The following is a 23,476-nucleotide window of genomic DNA, read 5'->3' on the forward strand; positions in this document are numbered from 1 at the left end:
CATGCATGGCAGTGCCAAGTGCCCCGCCCTGTATACTTGAAAAAAAGGACGATTGGTAGTGATGTCATGTATTGTGATTTTGTCTCGGAGACCTCAGCTCAGATCAGACTGGCGGCCATTTTGTGAGGGTTAGGGGTTTGCCACATCATATCAAGGTCATTTAATGCTCTGGTAACCTCTTTACTTGAATGAATCTTCTTGGCTGCCGGTCATTTTTTTTTAATCAATTTTTTTTTTATAACTATGTATTTTCAGACAAATAAATTCCTTATAAAATGAAAATGCTTTTCCAGTTATTCTTTATTTTTGCACCCATATATCGTGACCTGCCCTCCCCTTTTTTAAAATCCTTTATCTCTCCCCCCCCCCCCTTTATTTTACTGTAAGGTGACACTTCCTCCTGTGACATTTGCTCCTCCTGTACCAATTTGAATTTGTATGGTTCAGGTCGTGATGAATATTAATGTACTCAGTTTTTTTTTGGTAGGAGGAGCAACTATCACAGGAGCAAATCTGCCGTCCAATGACAAAAGGAAGTACGCAATTTTTGTATTCTCTATACTCAAGGTGACAATGAATTTGAGTCGCATAGCCCCCAATTTCTGAAATAGACCTTCCAATATATATTTTATATATATTTCTGTATAAAACATATTTTGCTTATTTTACTTAGAAACTTGCTCCATAGAGTTGCTTCCTTTTTTGCCATGGGACGGCAGAAATGTCACCTTTTTTATGCATGCCTGGGGCCCCCATTGCATGAAAGCTACTATCATGATAACTATGCCATCCAATGGTAGCTACCATGGTAACAATGCTTATCAGCCAATCAGAATCAAGGATTTTATGGAAGTTACCATTGGATGGCAAAGTTACTGTTATAGTAAACTTTTATGCAACGGGGCCCAAATGCAACATTGTTCCTGAAACCTCCAGGTTTAAAGGTTTCTTGTGGGTACTCAGCAATGTAATTGAATTAACCAACATTTAGAACGCCATCATCGTTTAATTTTTTCATTAAAAAAATTACATTTTTAAGTTTGAGAAGCAAGGCCAAGAAATTTTTTTTTATATTCAGATATCCTCTCGGAAGTGGCAAGTTTTCAGATGATCGAACTGCAAAAACTTTTATAGAGTACTTTCAAGAACAATGTCATACTTTGGCCTGCAGCAGGTCATGTTTAATTGCCTCCCCTTTGAGATTTGCACATTATCCACAAAAGTCACTTATAAATTTACACCAAGTTGGTGATATTTATTGTAGCCTTTGCAGATGATGTACAACCCTCACTTATCCATCCATCCATCCCCCTCCCCTCCCATTTTTTTCCCTTAAATGTTGCAAAATGCATTGATATTGGTGGTAAAAATTTCCTCCTTTCTGGAGAATGTTATTTTTAGCATCACTATTGCGTCATTGTTTTTTTTTAGATGAGCTTTTCCAATATCTAGCCAAAGGAATGTAAGCACGAATCTTATTTTTTTCCATAATCAAGAGAAATATCAAGAGTGTTGTTTAGTTATAGTGGATAAGTCAATAGCAATGCATTTTGCAACACAATGGCCCGTATTCTGAAGTCAGGTTCAACTTAGACCACCGGCTAACTCTACTAAAATTACGGGAAGCCAAGAAATAAAAAATTGAATTTATATGTTACATTTATTATGTGTAGTAGTTTGTTTCGTTTTGCTTTCATAATGAAGAAAATACTTATCATAATTCCCAGACAATTGTGAACAATTTGGATGTCATATGAGTTAATAAACTGAATGTTTACCATTAGGGATTTATGCTCCAATTGGCTCTCCATATTTAAACCACAACTTTAAACCAGGGTTTAATTTAAACCCAACTTCAGAATACGGGCCAATAGGTGCAATTTCATTTGAAAGAGGGGATGTTTTCTGTTGTTAAATATTTTCAAGAGTGAACTTCATAAAACGAAAATAATTTTGTTGAACATTTTTCGATTTTGGTTAGATATTAAAAATTTGAACAACATCTTCGAAAAATGTCATCTATACATTGTCTCACGTTTGACTCAGGTGCTTGAATGATAATTTACAATGCGTTAAGACGCAATACATTAAAGCGCATCATGGCATAGACAAAGCAAGAATAAAATTACTTCAAATTGGCAGTGATAAATGTTATGCATTTACAACAATTGGATAAAGTTAGGTTTTTAAATTGTTCGTAAATAAGCGATTTTGGAATTGAGAAAACCTATTACTGGTATTTTTTACCAATCTTTTGTCAAAGGTATTATACATGTAGGTTCAATAATGTAAACATGCACTTGATGAAGTTCACTCTATTTTCAAGGGTTGTGTGTACAGAGTGTCACAAAAAAAGGAAACCCATTTTAGTGATAGATAGATATATATGGAATTCATTACATATGTATTGACATCAATATATTTATTTTTACATCTATGTGTTACCTAGCAAAGGAGACTAGAAGTAGGATTTTATTCTACTTCGTAGCATTTTTAAGCAAATAATGATTCTGAATATGGTTATTCCTTTTGAAATTTTATTTTTCAAACTTTAATTATTTTTTGAATATTTTTCAAAATTAAAAAAAAATTAGGCATGAAATTTGATAAAAATAAAGAAAATTATTTTTTTCTCAATAGGGGTTGGCAGCTCTGGGCCTAGTGATATAAGATGTGAAAAAATTAATTTCATGATGTCACTGAAAGGTCATTGTTTACAAATGTTGAAAAAATTACCCCCAATAAACTGAGAATCTCGGTTTCCCCTTCTGTGGGACGCTCTGTACACAGGTATAATACAGGGGCTTTCAAAATTGGTTGTGCAACTGTTGCGAGCATTGCTATTTTGTGTAACATATATTGTAACGAATGATCGCACAACCAAATGTGAAAGTACCTTCGGAAAAGAGAAAAGAAGAGAAGTGGAGAGAAGAGGGGTGAGAGAGAGAGAGGGGGAGGGAGAGAGATAGAGAGGTTGGAAGGGGGGGGGGTTTGGGGGACAAGTTTCTTATGAAACAGAGTACAAGAATAAATACAAGTAGCCAAAATAAGGTGTATCAAAATGATTTACTGTCAAGGTGGGTGTTTCATAAAGCTCTTCATAAAGTTACGAATGACTTTATTCATGGTCAGAACATAATCTTCAGGTAGGCTAAGTCAGCACAATGGCACAAGAAAGGTTCACCAGTTGGACGTATAGTCAGTCGTGACTAATGAACAGCTTTATAAAACACCCACCAGGCAAAATACAGAATTATAGAATCTACCCTAATCTCATTAGCAGAGAAACTAATATATTTCAGATTTTCTTATTGCATTTCCGAAATAAGCCTACCACAATGGTGAAAATTTATCATAATCGGACGTAAAAATAAGTTATGGAAATTCTGGTCAGAATGCAAATGAGGCAACTGATGACGCCACCAACGCAAGATTTCTTTGTATGTTATCATATGGATTCTGAAAATATGAAATTCATATTTTGTTATGATGCGAAATAAGATTTGTTTTCTTCTTGTACGAGATTTCCATTGTTGCAATCTATTTTGATTCAACAAAGATGTTTTTTGTCAAATCTGCGAAAAAATGAAATAACTTTCACGTACATAAAATATTAAAAATATACATTATGATTATTTTGTGATAACAAGCGATAATTCACCATTTCATAGCTTCCTTATTTTACATCCGATTTTGAAAAAAAAAATTGATTTCGATTAATTTGAATGTGTCTCTATTTATTCAAACCCACTCTTTGTATAGTTGGACTTACCCTTCAAAATACTATATCAACTGTCAAACGAGAAATTAGGCAACTGGATTTTCAGTACTGTTTTGTTAATTCATTAATTAAAAAAAAGTTCAAAATGCATTGATTTTCACTTCATATCTAAAACATAACCCATTAAAAAGGTTCTGTTATATTGTTTGTTTTATAACAGATTTTTCCTTTTTATGATTTTTTCATCCAAGAGGGGGAAAGGGTATGAGCCACATGTTTCAATGTGCTATACATCAGCATTTAATTTGTGAACCACTATTGTCAAAATGCCTATGATGGTAAATGAAAACCTCCAAAAAGTAAAAACCGTAAAGACCAACCCAAACCTTACGATTGGTCTTCGACCCGATTTCGGAATAAAAGGTAGAAAAATTTGAAGCGAATATCAAGACATGGAACATCTTAATGTTTAAATGTTCTAAATTGTTCATTTCACTTTCATTCAAATCTGTAACTATGCTATCATCCTTAGAGTAAAAGCAAAATGAATATCTAGTCGTAATGACGAGATAACAATCACACGATTGGCTACCAATTGAAACCAAAACTTCAAATAATTATAAACGCTTGCAATCATCCAAGACTGATGTATTGGTATGTATTGAACCTCGAATAAAAAGATATTTTCCATTCCATTATCAGAATATAAGCAATGGATATGTTCCAAAATCGGAACGTGAACCAGTTGTAAGGTAGAGGCCTTAAAACGCTATAGTTCCCACTGTCAAGATTTACGCCACGATTCAAACCTAAGTTTGAGTAATCGTATAGTGATCGTATCATATCGTACCAGATCAGTCGTGGTAATCGTACTGATCTTAGAAAATCTTTGAATGGTTCAAAAAAATTGCGATCAGTTCGATAAGCCAATCGTGGCTTTTGTACATTATCACACGACAGTCTGAACGAGGTATTATACATCACTGGTAAAAAAAAGAACGGTTCATCTTGGCATGGACCCTTTCAAAAGACATAAAATATTACAATAACAAACAAAATTTATGAAGTGCTTAATAAGATGTTTCTAAGTGCTGCATACAGTACCAATTCACTACACCTGGGTGGAGAGTGCCCAAAAATATAAAAGGGGAAAGTGGGTTGTCATCCCCTCCCAAAAGAGAAAAAATGAGGAAGCTTACACTTTTTTTGCTTAAATTGTTATTAATATTCTCCAAACAATGCAAAATATCCTTTAATTTCACTATTGAAAATGCGTAATTAGTGTCACGATAAGATTGGACGCTCTGTTCCCCAATTGTTTATATAGCCTGTTTCTACTAAAATCCCCGACAAAAGGCCTTTAAATAAAATCTATAGCATATTTTGATTTGTTATATCAAAATATATAGACAATTTTTTGTTATCTCGTTTCAAAATGTGAAAAAAATAATGGAGAAGAGCATAATGGTGTCACATTTGTGGAAGAAAGATGAACTGATTTGGTTGATCAATTTTGTTCATTTGAATCCACTGATATCCACACTATAGTGGGGAGATCGGTAATAGGCCTACATAAAGTGTTTTTACAATCAAAATTATGTGTATGCACATTTGAGTTACAATTATGAATAAGTTTGCCAGGACCGGTCCATCTCAGACAGGACCCTAAACACGTACGTAGTGTTGATGCAAAAAGTACATACTGTATAAGGAATTTTAGTCTTTGTATATCATCGCAAATTGGTCCGTAAACCAGGCTGTAAATATGTTGCTTTCCTAGCGAAATATATACTTTTTTCATTATTTTAGCGTTTTTTACACCGTTACTGACCGTTATGAGTGTAATGTGCCTTATCTTGCACAAGAGATCCCTTTTACGTGTTTTTTTTTGGTCACGCATGGTATCCACTCGTCAATGGAAGTGCCCACCCCCCCCCCCCCTTTACGGGGGGGGGGACTTAAAACTACCGAATTTGGAGAGGAAATCATGGACAGAATACCTCATTTTGGGGTAAGTCACACAAATAATAAAAATGATATGGGCGCTCAGTTTTAAACAATCGCATCTCAATAATAAATATTGATTGGTAAAACAATACGCAATGCCCTAAATGATGGCGAAGAACAAAGATGCGATATGGGTGGGCTCTTAAAATGGGGGGGGGGGTGAAATGACAGAGTGATTATGTTTACCCTAAAATGCCAGATGGTCAATTTTGTGAAGTAAACATCTATTCGAGTATTCTCTTGCAGGTGCCTATAACTTGCCATCGTAGATTTAAGATTACACATATTTCTTTTTATGATGCAGCCAGAGAACCCTGATTTTAAAAGCTTTCAACATTCTTTGGAACATTCTTGTCACGTAGCGTAAATATTATCAGACTGGCAGGCCGGCATAAAGCCATTAAAGGAAACCAAAACCCAAATAGAGAAGCAATCTTATTGGAAAGAGTAAATGATCGGAGATAAGAGGAACACTTAAAAAAAAGTTTATCAAAATCGGTTATGAAATAAGCAAGTTATTGGAGTTTGAAAACTCTTATTGTATTTTCTATATGGGATCCTCAAATTGGTAAACATGCTTCAAAATGGCCGATTTTGTGGACAACTCTAAATTTGTTTTGTACACAAATTTTCAGATTTTCCTCATTATCTTTCAAATTGCATCTTGCCTCCTTCTGAGCAAAACAAATGTCATTGGAAAATATAATTCACTCCACATATGTCAAGGTCAGGAGGAGATAATTTGAAATATGTAAAATAAAGGGGAAAATCTGAAAATGTGTGTACAAAACAAATGGAGAGTTGTCATTTTGAAGCACGTTTGCCAATTTGAGGATCCCATAGAAAGTACAAGACCTTTCAAACGTCCATGACTTGCTTACTTCATAACCGATTTTGATGATTTTTTTTGTATTGTTCCTCTCATTTTACTCTTTCCAATAAGATTGCTTCTCTTCTTGTGTTTAAATTTCCTTTAATAACTGGATCCTTGATCATCCCTCACCATGATGAGACTGCATATCGGGACATAATTTTTATCCTGGTATCGGCAAGATTCGTCGACCGCGAAGTTCACCGTTTGACACCATCTTCCTTCTCCTGGTAAAGCTGCAGGTACACATCGACGTCTGGCCTCATGTCACCACAAGATGGATACCTCAATATGGATACCACCACCTCACCCGCCATCAATGATCTCCTGAGTGTCATCTCCTGATCGTCATCTCCAGTTCCATTCCTCGATGACCACGCCGCATTGACGGTAATGTGCGTACTCGAGCGTATACCTATATCCCACTTCCAATTATGGATCAGGATACATCTTTTATAGTCTACACCAGGTTATTCTGCGCTGCTGAGAAACAAGAGGAAAAAAAATGAGTGAAACAGTCAAATAGTAATACATTTATACAAACAATAGACGATGGGCGAGGCTGGGGTGGGGTTAGGCGGGGTTTACCCCCCCCCCCCGCCCAACAGAGTCATAGGAGTTCCACCCTAATATAGCAAAACAAAAGAAAAAGATTAAACAGCTAAAAAATAATAAAATATAATAAATTACTGGAAAGAAAGACCCAACCCCGATCCTTTCATTCTTTTATATAGCAGCCTGAAATCAGTACCTGGTATGTTAATCACTGTATCTCCCCTCTAATCCTTATTCCTATCATTATTGGTTGAAAGTAAAAACTGTGCATGCCGTGGCCATAGTAGTTTTCGATTGGTGAAATATGTATCCTATTCATGAGTCATTAAACGCACTCCGAAACAGATTCCTTTTCTCGTCAGTATATAAAAGATATCAGCTCGCGCTTCGCATTATTAGCATTTTTATCTTTTCCCGATAACAAAAAACTGCTTTTAATATAAAATTTTAATTTAAAGTGTAAGTGTCACATGTAACATATTTGCGGATGATGTTGTCATTGTCATATACAATATTAGTCCAAACATAACAATAAATATTGATATGCAATATAACTTAGATAAAATAAAAAAGTGGTATGACACCAATCATCTTACAATTAATGTTGATAAGACAAAAGTCATGATGCTTAAAAATAGGTCCACCGATAAACTTCACTTATTTATTGATGATAAGCCAGTAGAACAAGTTAAAACTATAAGATATCTTGGGGTCGAAATAGACGAAAATCTGAAATGGAATTCACACATTGCTATGTTGTCTAAAAGTTTAGCTTATAAGATTTTTTCACTTGGTAAATTACGACATATCCTAAATGAAAACCTATTGAATATATTATATAAATCCAATATACAACCCCGTTTTGACTATGCAATATCGGTCTGGGAAGTAAAATTGGTTCTAATGCACTCTCAAAACTTTACAGACTTCAGAAGCGAGCTGCCCGATACGTTACTGGTAATTTCGATATTATAGTGGGGAACATATTGTTAAGGATATTAAATGGACATCTATTGAACAAAGAAGGGACTATATTTTAGCAAACTTGATTTATAAATGTATTCATGGAAAGGCCATATCTCGTTTATGTAATAATATTAAAATGGTTTGTGAAAGACATGATGTTAGAACACGTAATTATAATACACTAAATGTTGTTCCCCCTTAATCTAATATTGAATGCTTCAAGAAATCTTTTATGTTCTCCGCCGCACGGGTCTGGAACAATTTGCCAAATTCACTTAAGAATGCAGTTTCAGTAAATTCTTTCAAATTATCCTTTAAAATGTATTTCCTATGATACCATGTCAATTTTCGACTCAGTATGGCTGTCATACACAATCACTATGAGCATATGCATTCATCTCTATCTTCACCACTCCTTACTTTTCATGTTACTACCGATATTCCTATACTTTTAGGTTCTTTCCAGATAGTATTTGTAATCCAATGATTTTTTTCCATAATAACCCTTATTTATATTTCATTTATTGAAATATACAATTCCCTTGTTCCTCTTTAACATTGTTGTCACGTTGCTATTATTTGTAATAATCTTAACCCTCTAATATTTTATAGTTATAGACATACATTTATAACTGATTGCCATTGTTTCACTCGATTTTCTATAATGCTATGATTATTTCATTGTTCAGTGTTTTTATCAGCGAAAAATTATACAATTATTAGTTTTATAATTAGTAACTGTTCCCTTTTGATAACTTAAATTATTTTAGTTTGATTCATAGTATCATTTAAGTAACAATATTTGTTTATTTATGTTACTAAGTATTGTTTATTTATGTTACTAAGTATTGTTATCTTTGAATTAGATTTTGACTTTATTTTCATGTATGATATGTTGTTCTTTATGTTTCCATTAGGTCATTGATGAAAAACAGTTTTATGCTGATCTTAAGTACCTGAATAAAATATGTTCTAATAAATAAATAAATGATAAATTTTCATGTCCAAAAGTATGAGCTTGCGATTCGCACTCGCAACATCTCGTAAATATGACTTTTTAACAGTAATTAACGCCATGATTGACATGCCGTAAAGCGAGTTTCACAACTTCAGATTTGCATTATTTTGTCCAAACTGATTGTTTATTTATGTTACTAAGTATTGTTATCTTTGAATTAGATTTCTTGACATGCAGAAAAGCGAGTTTCACAACTTCAGATTTGCATTATTTTGTCCAAACCGATTGCTCGCTACGCTCGCTAGCAAAAATAAAGTCTAAATATAGATGTTATCAATCAAAAATCACTTTAAAAAGCTGTGCTCAACTTGATTACAACAAAACACACAACTATTTCACGCAGATGATAATCTCATTGTGAAAATACCCGTTTGTACCATAATGCCCATTTTGACATATAAGTGCCCTTTTTGGCTTTGCCCCCCAAACGGAAATACGTTATGCCGCCCCTGCTATAATTCACCACTTTCATAACACATTATGTTACCAATGAACAAAACAAGTAGGCATGCTTTCTTCTAAAAAAAAATAGTTTCTCTGAATTGATACGATGCTGATCTCAAAATGTATACTTTTAAGACCATTTTGGAGGTAATTTTAAATTTTAAATAGTAAGATGGGCCAACGCATCGTGTTCATGATTACAATTAGTGGTTAGAATGTCCCGTTCTTAAAAATTTAGCTCGCGCTTTGCAATCGCATCATTCAGTGGCATCCATCCTCTTTAACGTTCCTAAATGATTAACATGATTAAATGTTTAACATGTCCATTACATACAAAATTACAGCTAACGCTTCACGCTCGCATTAATGAGTTTGTTTGGTAAGTTTACACTTTTTGCTTTATGCATTTTAGAATTGATATGATTAATAATCTTGTAGAAATAAGTACCTTGCCTTTCAATTTAATTCTTCTGAAATATTTTTACCTATATATAACTTTCTACCTCCACACTAAAATTCATTGTCACCTTTGAAAAAAGAGATGTCAAATGGCTCAACTTGCCCCATCTGTGGGGTAAGTTGAGCCACAAAAAACCGTACAAAATTTATGGGGAATGACCAGCATGTCATTTTTATTCAAAACCTTTTCACTTGCTAATTCTCTATACGTTGGAAATACTAACATCCTCTAAAACGAGTCATGTACATTTTTTCCTTTCTGGCTACATATCAATGGCTTTTTAATGTTTTTTCAATATATATATATAATATACATTACCATAAGAATTACGATGGCTCAACTAGCCCCATGTTGGCTGGCTCAACTTACCCCAGTCCGAACTTAAAGCGACAATTTCGCATCCACACATTCCTGCATCCATCATGCAAAAGACTATATAACAAGAATGAAGATCCATACCTGGACTAAAAATATTGTTCTTATCTCTTTATTATATTTAAAGACGTGTGTGTAAAAAGCACTAATCTATTTCACACCCTTTTTTTACCTTTTTTTTGCTGAAATTTGTATTTTTCCCTCTAAAAAAGTACTATTTGTTTCAAAGTTGAAAAAATATGGTAGGGTTAGGGGTTAAGCAATGGGTCATCAATACATGACACCACCACAATGTCTGACTCATTCATTATCGGCATGGGGCTTGTTGCTCAACTTGCCCCTATGCTCAACTTACCCCCGCCTTCCCCTACACTTTTAATCGATCTAGGCAAACGCCAATATGGCGTACTGCCTTAAACTTCAAGTACTAACTCAAATTCCTTCAATTTTAATACCTAACATTAAGATAATATAACTTACCTGATTGGCTACCACCAAACTATGTTTTCCCGAGATCAGCTTCCTGAAGTTTCTATATCCTTTTCCCTGTCTCACACGCAGTAATATCAGGAAAATAAAATCTGTCGGATGTCTTTTCTTGGAAAGCACATATTTCCCTTAGCATTGACGCCGATGATGTTGTTGTTGCTTGCTGTACATTCTACCCTATCTACGAAATACATTTGTCTCTCGCCTGCCACGCTCAGCTGTTCAAAATCCGGTTCAAATCTCCCGCCATTGTGTGCTCATGTTCTCCCCCAGTGCACGACAATGGCCCTATTATGGATGGTCATCGTGCGTCGTTTTGTTCATGTTCCTAGTGATTATATAATCTCGGTCAATGTCCTTTCAATAAAATTCAACGCCTCTTCTTACTTTTAATTGTTCATGTCATAAAAGACAAAATAAACTAACACAAGAAATAGTAAATAAAATTTATAAAAAAGTCACTGAAATTTCGGAAAGCGATGTGCAGAATTTTTGTGGAGTTCATTAGATTCAACTTGAAAAAAGGCTGATATAATAGGGCAAAATTTGTGCACGATATGAGCGCGAATCAGTAATAATTTATTCCGTAATACTAAAATGATTTGTTTTATCTAACAGTACTTTGTTTACCATAATTAGTTTTCTTCGGGTAAAATAGATCTGATAAATGAAAACAAATACTAAGGTACTTTAGGATATATTTCTAGTTTATATTTCACATTCTCTATATTCTTCCTCCTTCTTTATTTCATGCCACAATATAGACCCGACCTCTGTTCTTTTTTGTTATTTTCATATAATAATACGTCATTTAGGTTTTAAAATTCGTTGATCTTTGTAACAAACTTTTTAATAAGTTTTGTTATACCGCGTGAGGTAAAAACAAATCTTGACACCTCACAAATCCCCAATTTGAGGGAAAAAATACGTCATGAACACATAATTATTATATATGGCCTGAAAGAGTGTATTCTCCTTAATAATTTGGTACCATTTTTATATTGTATGTGTTAACGCTTGGATGATCAGGTATTCTTTGCTGTGATGTAAATTTTAATTGATTTGCGCCAAAGTAAGGTATAACTACAATTAATGAATCCAGATGTCATAATCCTACAATGGTTGCATTAAAATCTATTTCAAATACCTTTTCAATAATTTACATTATAATTGCTTATGATCACTTTTTAGTATCAATTGTCAAGTTAATTTCATTGAAAATAGATTTACAAATATGAAGAGCTCAGTTGCAAAAGGTCCATTTCTCATCAAATTTGATTTAAAAAAAAATAAATGTATAGATATTTAGTAGCTCTATAAGATGATACCAAAGAAATGTTGAAAATTCCCATTAAAAAGTAAACAAAAATGACAAAGAAAAATCTCTTTTTTCAAAATGGGTTAGGTCCACAAAGTTTCTTTTTGGAATAGAATATTTATAAAAAAAATATGAAGACAGGTAGATTTTTTTGTACCCAATTTATGTTCACATGGTATGAGGGTATCATGAAAATTTAATTTTGCATAAGAATATTGGAATATGGACGAATAAAAAAAAAATGTTTTCCTGTGGATCTAACCCCTTTTGAAACCAAACTCTTCTGAAGAGCTCATTTTTCAAAAGGGTTTAGGTCAATTTTTTCATAAATTTTATTGTTTTCTGTCTCTAAACCTATAGATTTTTAGTCGCTCTGATGATACCAAAGAAAATTTGAAATTTACATTAAAACGTTAATAAAAGTGGCAAAGAAAAATCACTCTTTATTCAAATGAGATTGGCATTTCATTTTGTTTGCAAAAGGGGTTAGGTCCACAATGACAGTTTTGGAGAAAAAAGGAAAAAAAAATGAAGACAGGTAGATATCTTTTATACCCAATTTTATGTTCACATGATAGGGTAGTACACAACCGCGTAGCCAGGATTTCATTTTGGAGAGGGCGGTAAATGCACGCGAAGCGTGCCAACGCTTACAGAGCGCGCGAAGCGCGCTCCCTAGGGGGTGGGTGCAGGGAGGAGGAGTTTCCCCCTAGCTCCCGCGCGAAGCTTTTGGTGTTTCATAAATCAAAATGAAAAGGAGTCGTCTCTCTTGTCTCTAGTATCTATATCAGCTCCAATTCAGTTGACTATATTGTGATTTTGAACCTGGTTTTCAAAAAAGATTGTGAACGCACAAAAAAGGAATACAATGGAGGAAATTAAAATGATAATAACCCCGCGCGAAGTGCGGAAGCTAAAGCGTTTTATCAATTTTTTGCCATGAAAAGGGTCCCGAGAAAAGGATATTCTCAAACATATATTGAATACTTCCCTTGGAAAGATCAGATTTGAATACAAACAATTTAGCGACAGTGCATATCTTTAACTCGCAAAACAGAGGAGAAGAAGTGTATATAAGCCAGGAGGAAGACATTCCTCCCCGCGCAGAGCAACGAAACTCTGAAATTTCAAAGGGCGGATGTTTCATCAAAATAATGCAGATATCTCCAATACCCCATCGGCTCTAATTCAATTAATTTTCTAAGATTATTGAACTTCATTAAAAGGAAAATAGTGCGCAAAAAGTTGAAACTTCTGTGATTTATTGAAATTATATAAAAAGGATGCCTAATTTCTTTGACTTATCCTGAAGCGCTTCATTTTGAATTATAAAGAAACTTAAGAGTCATTCAAAATTCAAACTGAGGGCGAAAAACAGGACAGGAGATGAATGTACAGGGAAATGACATGAAGTTGAATAGAATTTGATAAAAAAATATTGTACTTTTTTATTTAATACCCTTATACGATACGAATTTTATACCTTCCTCTTTTTGGATTAGGAACCTGTTTGCCCCAAAAATTATGGTTGTTTAGTAATGAGCTGAAAAGCGGGAGAAGTTGACTTTATGGAGGTGACGGCAGAAATTGATATAAAGATTTTACCCACCCGGACCCGACCCGACCAGAAGTTGCGCGATCAATTAAAAAAAAAGATAACTTCATATACTTCGGCCTAACCTTACTCTAATTCCATGCCCTAATGTATACATTTGAACTTTAACTGGCAATAAACACATATAGCTGAGGTAGAAAAACAGGGTTAGAGAAAGGGTGGGGGAAACAATGGAGATCTTCAATATTTTCATTTAACCGCGCGCAGCGCGGAAGCAAAATTCATAATCATAAATTTAGAGCAAGAGTGAAGGAGTTTCTCTTTTGAGAAAAAAAAAGAATAAAAAGAAAAAAACCCCACAAAGCTACCTTTCTTCCCTTTACTCCCTTCCCTTTTCCTTTTCTCCTCTCTTTTTTCCCTTCTTTTTTTTCTTTTTGGGGACGTTTTTTTTTTTTTGGGGGGGGGGCGACCGCCCCCACCGCCCCCCCCCCCTGGCTACGCGCCTGGTAGTACATCCTGACAATTTAGTTTCTCATATAAGAATATAAGAATATCTAGAAATCTATAGCCTAGCCCTAGGCCTATACTACTTTAAAAAACATTTAAAAGCCCATGGAAGCCATCTTTTTAACACTATTCACATCTAAAACCTTTTCTCTCTGTTCGGTGAAAGATGAAATAACCGACAATCCATTCAACTCGGTTACGTCTCGTTGAATGGATCATTTCATCTTTCACCTCATGAAGTATTCTGTCCACTAATTGCACTCATAAACATTAATTATTTGTTTACTGTATATATATGCAAAGAACCTTTCATAGTATTGTACCAGGAGAAATTTTGTATTATGAAGACCTGATGCATGTGCAGATATGTTGGAATCCTAAAACAAACAAAAAGGTTAAAGGCAAAAATTATAAGAGTAAAGTAGCAAGTTTTTCATACATTAATGGTATATTCATCAGTTTGCAACTGGATCATGACAAATGAATTATTAGAAAGAACTACTCATGCAAATACTACTTTTAATAATGATGGCATCATTATGAAGGTCAGACCATCACTGTTTCGTTTTTTCCTATATTATACATCATATGTCCTTAAATTTTCACATATAGTCAACAATGATTCACTGGCCAATAGACCTTTGAAAAATCTTATTGTTAGATGATACTTGAGTATAATTCACATTATTCAATCTTCACCAAGGCTTTAAACACATTTCGAAATAAAAGTAATAGCAACAACGATAAGCCCACTCGTATAGCAACTGTATCTAATCACATTATGAAGCTTAGACATCATTCCCCCTCACATATGAGCCAGAAAAGTAAATGTGTGTTCATATCTTGTACTAAAGATGTTTTAAGAACATTTTTTATGATTATCTTTAGAAGAAAATAAAGTTGTCTTACCTTGTAAGCTTGTAAATTATCTGTTGCTTTTGGTAATCCCATATATTTTTCAGTATAAACAGAATCTGTAAGAGAAAGATATAATACAAGAATATAATGTATACAAACTCCAAATAAGTTGAAAAACAAGAAAAAAAATCAAAATGTTTATCTATGGGCCAGGGCCCACAAAAGAAAATTTCATTACTGTTGCCAACAGGCATTTGAGCTCGCACAGGAATTAAACCACTGATAAAATATTGCACAAATTCCATTACACTAACGAAGAAATATTGAATTACTTGTTCATTTAAAATTGACATCATATTTATGATGTAAGATTATAATTTTTAAATGTGGAAGAACATATATGAAAGCACTTAGCTTAAACATTATGATTTATGGATGAACTTATGATTTGTTAATGTCTATTGTAATATTAATTCATCACACGTACCTTACCATAAAATCTCCAATCAGTGACAGGGGCTACAGCCATTGTACAGTTAAATTTACCATATGTAGCAGCTAACGTTGAAGCAAAACCTTCATATGACTAAATATGAATGGTAAAGGAAGCCAAATAGGTATCATTAATATTCAAATGAAATTACAGACTAATTTTTACCACACATATCATAAAAATGCTTTGATGCGTAATTATTTATCAATTATTATGTCTACTCTAAATGTTGTTAGCAGTGTTCTGTCCTCTTCTGTGGACATGGAAATAAATCTCTTCCAGTTTATTACTGAATGTGAGCAACCTTATAAAGTTATGTCAGATTGAAAAAAATCAAGCTTATCAATTTTATGTCCAAAATACTTGTTCCTAAAAAACAACTCTTAAACAATTCTTAAACTAAAATGGACGTTTATACTCACCCATCCCCAAATAGCTGTTTTGTTCCAGTCCAAGTAACGATACGTATCCAATAAATAGTTGGATGAAATTGAAAAAAAATAAAACCAAATTTGAAATGGGGAAAGAACATACTTTCATAATAGCTTGTATGAACAATAGAACATGTATTCAAATAAAATTAATGATTCACTTTTATAGCATAATTATGCAAATAAACACTCCTAATTGATTTTACAATTCTGAGGCATTGTAGATTTTACACACAATCAAATATAATAGATCTCAAAAGTATGGTTAGATTTTATATTGTAACAAATAAAGATGTTGATACTTATGCCTTCAATTAGTACACAAAGGGGAAGCACAATAATTCAGTCAGCACAATAATAATCTTGTAATCCAATGAGCGATGTTCAAAATTTATCTGGCTACAGTTTCACAAAAACTTGTGATTGATTCAATCATTCCCAACGATAACATAGCAAGAAACATCATCATCTAGAATATGAAATCCTTTCAAGTGTCCATGAAATGCTTGAAATATGAGATCAATGTTATCATCATAAATTTATTTATATAATAATTTGATCTTCAATTTCAACTGTGCCCAATCTTTTGTATATATAGATCTCATAAAGTAGCTTCTGACCATTTATATGCCGATCCACGCCCATCGATACGAGCAATAATCACATGGTGATTACTACTCAAATATGAATACCAGCCCTGGTGATATTTGGCATCCACCTGCAGAAAAACAAAAGGATGAAATAATTGTTTCTATCAAACTTAGGATAAAGTTTATGGATAGAAGATACAAGATTTTTATATATTTGTTTCCTAAGGTTCAACTAAACTTACATACATACACATAGAAAATTAGTCTTGTAATCCGTTTTAATGGAGAGAAAGCATACAATGTTTTGCTATTTCCCATTGATAAGCAGAACCTTATAGACTAGGTAAACTTTTCTTAAAGTTTATTATCACTAAGACAAAAATTTCTTCATAAAAATAGCTTATCTAATTCTTAGTTTGATAAATAGCGGTCAGGTAGATCAAACTTAAGAAAGCATTACACAGAATCCAATCTTCTGAAATTTGAAATAATGTTAAGGAAATTATATTTTAAAAGAGAAATAATCACTTAAAATATACCCCTTATGCACATTAGTTTCTGATCAGTCTCTTACTCATCTCATTTTCCACATGAAAATGAGTGAATTAACTCATCAGTCAGTTTATCATTTCCCACTGCTGCAACCAAAATAGTATGGATACCAAATTACTGCCCACCCCTAAAGTATAAACATCTCAACTCTGCCACAATATAAAAATCTCACTGCTGCCACTACAAAAATTTGTATTATCCCACTACTGCCACCACTAACAATTGATACTCAATTCTAAACACATCTACCACTGCTGCATGACACCACCATATATAGTACATATATCCCATCTCTGCCACTACAACAGTTTGTAATATATGCCGCTGCTGCCACCATGATATCTCATTCACACTACATCTACAACTATTGACACCACCAGAGTAAATATATCCCACTGCTGCCACCCCTAAACAATCATCCCATTCCAACCATCTACTACTGCTGCCTGACATCACCATTGTGCAGATATCCAATCTCTGCTACCACGTCAGTTTGTAATCCCACTGCTGCCACTCCTAAACCATTGATATCCCATTCCCACTACATCTACCCAAGCTGCTAACACCACAGTACAGAAATCCCGTCTCTGCTGCAACAACAACAGCTTGTAATATCGACTGCTGTACCCCAATACAGTTGATACGCATACCCCATTCCCATCACATCTATCACTGTTGACACCACCACAATCCTATCTTTGCCACCAAAACAGTTACTTTGTAATATCCCACTGATAACAATTGTCCACTTTCATCACCACACTATATATCTAACACACCAGTAAAGTTATAAATATCCCACTGCTGAAACACACCACTACAGCTCAAGAGAGTAGCAGATAAGATGACATTCTTACCTGTTGTGTGCCAGGTCCTGCATAGACGTCAACCAGTAACGGATGCCTACGCTGATCATCCATTGACCGCGGAATAAGAAGCTCGATTTGGATGTCAAAATTACCATCTGAAGACTTGACAGTGTGGAACGTCTTCATCACAAAATCCTATATATGAAGAAAAAAAAATCAATATTCTGAGTAAGTTCTTGTAGAAATTTTAAGTGAAGTGTGAAAATTTACATGAAAAAATAATTATTTCATACCACAGGAAAATTAGATATGTATGGTTTCTTTTATAGAAGTCACTGTTCATTATTGGATTCTGCAAGATACAAGCATCAGTATACCATATACATTCTCAAAAATATCTTTTACAGCTTTGTTGACCTTCTTCATTAATAGAATTCTGAGGTATAATGTAATAGTAATGTTCAGAATGAAACATAATCCATTAAAAGTAAAATGTTCAGGAGACTGAAAGTTAACAGTTGATATGTGACTATTGGAACAATTTTACTATATACAATGTCATAGTACACATGAATAAAACATCGAGTCTATTCCATGGATCATTTCACTGAAGTTGGAAATTTTTATTAAACCTGTACGTTCTATGCTAATTTTCCATTCGCTACCATTTTGAATGAACTCTTACAGGATTTCAAACTTCACTCAAATTGAATCTAACATGTCAAAGACTAACCTTATCAGCCAGAGCCGCCTTGACGCCAGCATTATCTACCAAAACTGTGAAGTTTGCCGAATCAATGGAATTAAGGAATGTCTGAGGTACATCAGGACCATGGCACTGTAGGATGTACCGGGTTGCCTTGTCGTTGAAGTCTGCACTGACGTAGGAGCAACCTTCAATTAATTACATCACATGTCAGGCAGTTTCTCTCCTTGGTCACAATGTTCAAACTGAATGGAAGATAAGAAATTATCCATCAAGAATATGATAAAAACTCTATCAAAATTGTTAAAAGAAGTTTATATTGATATTGTATTATCAATATTCTGAAAATATTTTGCACATTTTTATGGGCTTTACATAGTCATATTCTGTGCCCCATTCAATTAATTTAATTTTTTAACCCTCTATCACCTCTGCTTTTATCATATATTGTTTGTTTGGTTGATACTTTATTCATAAGTTTTAACTATATATGTCTCCTCATCTGTATATGTTTTGTTTTCAGAAATTAAATATGAATATAGTGCTTATTATTAATAGCACTGTTAAGAAATTGTCAAAATATACTGTAGCATATATGATAAAATCAAACAACGTTAAAAAGCAGTTCCATCATGAATAACATAATACACGTACGTCTATTGCAGTATTCAAAGTCTCTCACCTCAGTGTACAATGTTCTGTTAATGGATCCATCCTCGGTACTCAAGTAAAAGGGAAGGTTCCTCTCTGCATTGTAGCCAACAATCTGTGTTACTTCCCAGATTCCCTGGGTCAAGAAAGTGACCTGACCCCGCTGACCACTCTGCAAAAATAAAGATAAATTAAAAATATTTTAGCATTTCGGATCATTTTGGCATTTTAATATAGTATTGCATTATACTACAGTGCGTCCCAAAAAAAACTATACACTTTTGAAATGGCTGCCATATAGAAAATATAGCACTTTGGGGGAAATAACTTATAGATATGGAAAGCCAATAAAGTCAACTTTCAAGTGACACCAAAAATTTGGAAAACTATTCATGATTGAGCGAGCACTGCCCACTGAAACAAAGGGTATGAAAATTAGGGTGGGCCGGAATTAGCCTTCCAATTTCTTTCAGGTTTTTTGTTTGGTACTTGCAAAGTTGAGGGTTATTTGGTGAATTAAAGATCAGTTGTGATCAGTTTGTTGTTTGTGAAAATTTAATGCGTTATTTATTACATTGCATTTAAATGCATGAGTGATCGTGAATTGCAATTTTTAGTGCAGCATTTTGTCTTTATTATGGGGATCTCAACAATGTGTTTATGAAAGTCAGGAGAAGAGGGGGTAATATGACTTAGGTAGGTGAAGTGCGTTGATGGGATAAAGGTCAACAGAACATTTAGCAACCCCTCCCTCCATCTCAACCCCCCGCTTCTCTCCTCCTCAGACACTGAGCTCGGCTAGGCTGGGCTGGAATTAGCCTTACAGTTTTTTGAGTGGTTAGTCCTTTGGAACTTGCTAAGGTAAATTAATGAGTGAGTTAAGTTTTGGTTTCTTAGGCAAATTTCATGAGTTACTAAATTGAAATGTAATGCATGAGTGAACAGGAATTGAAATTTTAGTGTAGCATATTCATCTTGTGGACCTCAGAAGTGTGTTCGTGAGAGTCAGAGTAAGGTGATGGTACCTGTTACAAGCAAGAGGGCGAGATATGCTAAGACTTGGTTAAAAGGGCATTCCTCTTCTTTTTGTCCTTTTACAAATTAAAAGTCCTATGTACCCTCCCCTCTCCACTTCCATTTCCCAGCCCCGGCCCCCCTCTCTGTCTCACTTCCTGGATTGTAGCCTTTTCAAAACTTAGCTGCCAAGTGACCGGTGGCTGATGGTCACTTTTTTATTGAATTATTACCAAGAAATTTAATGATTATGATGATTGATTTATTGAAAAAAAAAACTGAATGTTTGATTGATCACATTGCACATTGAATGAGTTGATTTACTGATACATTGTTGATGAAATGATTGATAGGAAAAAGTTGATGCCCCAATTGAGAATTAATCATTAAATCAACATTCCGCTCTGGACTTCACGCGTACATGACAATAGCCATCAGTCTCTCAACAGGAGGGGATGGCGGGAAAGAGGGAGGGGGCGGGGGCTGAATGTTCTGTTGACCGTTATTCTATCAACCTACTTCTCCCACTTAAGTCCTATCTCACCCCCTATTCTCCCGACTCCCATGAACACATTGCTGAGATCCACATGATAAAGTTGAAATGCTGCCCAAAAAGAGATCCAAATGATAAAGTTGAAATGCTGCCCAAAAAGTGTAATTTGCGTTCACTCATGCATTAAAGTTCAATTTGATAATTTATAAAATTTGCATAAGCAACCAAAACTGGTCACGGTTGATCATTAATTTATCACAACGCCCTTAACTTTGCAAGTTCGAAAGGATATGCCTCTTTAAAACTGACATAAATTGGAAGGCTAATTCCAGCCCACCCTAATTTTCATACCCTTTGTTTCAGTGGACAGTGCTCGCTCAAGCACGAACAGTTTTCCAACTTGTTGGTGTCATTTTAAAGTTGACTTTATTGGCTTTCCATATATGTAAGTCTTTCCCCCCAAAATGCTATATTTTTAATTTGGCAGCCATTTCAAAAGTGTATAGTTTTTTTAGGGACGCACTGTATAGCTTGGTTATTTTTTTATGCAACAAACGAATTTAAGAATAAACAGAAAAGCTTTTGTTCACGTAAAAAAATAAAAACTATGCAAAATATACATATTTTATTGAATTTTATATATGGTCATCTTGACCCAAGGAATACCACATTAAGGACTCAACTTTATATTCAAATTTGTAAGTTTAAGGAAAATAAAAAGAAAATTTAAAAAAGATAAAGGGAATGTTTCACAAAGACTATTTTGGGGAATTTTCACCTGCAGATGTTAAACGCTACTGGAAATCCTTCCATCTCATTTGCTGAGGCCAAATTAGTCAATGACAATCATTGATAACACATTTCAAAATGTAAACTGACCTCAGCAGTAACTTGAGCTATATGATAGAAGCTTCCTCTTGGTCTTTCTCTCTCAGGTAGAATAGTGAAGTATTAAATACCATCTTCTGCAAAAATAATATCCCCTCTCTGCAAACAAGAATAGAATATCAAATATCGACATCATGCAATGTGGTTATATACACAATTATATCCCATACTGAGAATTTGTTGCTATTTGATTGATCGAGAGCCCTTCTTGTGACTAATCATAATTTCACCAGAAAAATGAAATTCATCGGAGATCAAAATATTTTAGTTCATCGATATTATTGATGATTGATAGTGAAGTGATGATTAGGGTCGATATAACTCTGGAACTCTGATCACACACCCTCTTGTGTTTCTGGCGCATCCAATGATAATAGAAAAATGTAACCCGGGTACCAATAGTTAACAAATGTGTTTATTTTTTGCTTTAAAATAAATCCTTTTATCACTATTTTTTTTCCTTACAGGATTGAGGCAGATCAGATGCAGAGATGTCCGGGAATGTCAATAACTGACTAGTGGACAGATGACAAAATTATGTTGTTTGACTTCTGTTACGATTATAACAAGTTAGGCCAATTCCCGTGTAACAGTCTATTACCACCTCAAATTTAGGGGGGACCTGTCCCCCCGTCCCCGCTTCCGCAGCCTATGCCGCAGTTCTAAGTACATGTAGTTTCTGCAGCTCCAATGCTGCATTATGAGGAGTTTATTATGCCTATATCAGCTATACCAGTCGGGCACCTTCTATGATTGAGCCATTTTGCTCCATTATTTTTACACCGAACACAAATAACTTTCATGAGTGAGATCGCTTTATTAATTTTTTCAAGTATAGGGGTTCAATGTAAATGATAGCTACATTGTTTCTCCTTGAATTTTTCACGGCCACTGAGAATGTAGAAATTTAATGACGACATTATGGAGTCATTGTGACCCATTAAGAGTTCATAATGAATCATTAATGTTTATATCATAAATGCTACTATAATTAAATAACATAAATCCTTCTTGAGATTCAAAGTTTCTTTTTATCTTGATATCTTATATAGCTTACCATAAGGATTACGATAAACGAATGAACATGTTTGATATGTTTAATGTTATTTAACTATTTAATATCTTTTGTATAAATTTGAATGCGATTTCCTATACAATTGAATTTGAATTTTGAATTTTTCACGGCCACTGAGAATGTAGAAATTTAATGACGACATTATGGAGTCATTGTGGCCCATTGAGAGTTCATAATGAATCATTAATTTTTATATCATAAATGTTACTATAATTAAATAACACAAATCCTTCTTGAGATTCAAAGTTTCTTTTTATCTTGATATCTTGTATAGCTTACCATAAGGATTACGATAAACGAATGAATATGTTTGATATGTTTAATGTTATTTAACTATTTAATATCTTTTGTATAAATTTGAATGCGATTTCCTATACAATTGAATTTGAATTTTGAATTTTTCACGGCCACTGAGAATGTAGAAATTTAATGACGACGTTATGGAGTCATTGTGGCCCATTGAGAGTTCATAATGAATCATAAATTTTTATATCATAAATGTTACTATAATTAAATAACACAAATCCTTCTTGAGATTCAAAGTTTCTTTTTATCTTGATATCTTATATAGCTTACCATAAGGATTACGATAAACGAATGAACATGTTTGATATGTTTAATGTTATTTAA

The 23,476-nt window shown here is 33.9% G+C and overlaps 1 protein-coding gene and 1 long non-coding RNA gene across 2 annotated transcripts; both read right to left on the bottom strand.

Annotated features, from left to right (window-relative positions):
- Positions 1–14,298: 14,298 nt before the first annotated feature.
- LOC129267341 (dipeptidyl peptidase 4-like) lies at positions 14,299–16,112 on the bottom strand. Its single transcript, XM_064105267.1, has 4 exons — positions 16,060–16,112; positions 15,637–15,730; positions 15,196–15,260; positions 14,299–14,663 (listed from the first exon to the last, which is right to left on the bottom strand). Exons 2-4 carry the CDS (start codon positions 15,671–15,673, stop codon positions 14,538–14,540), a joined length of 228 nt encoding a protein of 75 aa, XP_063961337.1. The 5' UTR covers positions 15,674–15,730; positions 16,060–16,112; the 3' UTR covers positions 14,299–14,537.
- Positions 16,113–16,694: 582 nt separating this feature from the next.
- On the bottom strand, positions 16,695–21,867 carry LOC135155630 (uncharacterized). Its single transcript, XR_010294773.1, has 5 exons — positions 21,763–21,867; positions 19,408–19,548; positions 18,753–18,970; positions 18,068–18,214; positions 16,695–16,786 (listed from the first exon to the last, which is right to left on the bottom strand). It is a non-coding gene; the product is annotated as an uncharacterized LOC135155630 (long non-coding RNA).
- Between the last annotated feature and the right edge of the window lie 1,609 nt (positions 21,868–23,476).

The sequence above is a fragment of the Lytechinus pictus genome, chromosome 1, assembly GCF_037042905.1.
Source record: "Lytechinus pictus isolate F3 Inbred chromosome 1, Lp3.0, whole genome shotgun sequence".
In the NCBI taxonomy this organism is placed as follows: Eukaryota; Metazoa; Echinodermata; class Echinoidea; order Temnopleuroida; family Toxopneustidae; genus Lytechinus; species Lytechinus pictus.

Bases quoted from the DNA above. Each gene is read 5' to 3' on its own strand.
- LOC129267341 (XM_064105267.1), bottom strand. From the start codon at position 15,673: ATGGCTGTAGCCCCTGTCACTGATTGGAGATTTTATG. The intron at 15,261-15,636 runs GTAAGGTACGTG...TTTCTCTTACAG, and splicing joins CACTGATTGGAGATTTTATG to ATTCTGTTTATACTGAAAAA. The intron at 14,664-15,195 runs GTAAGACAACTT...TGTTTGTTTTAG, and splicing joins ATAATTTACAAGCTTACAAG to GATTCCAACATATCTGCACA.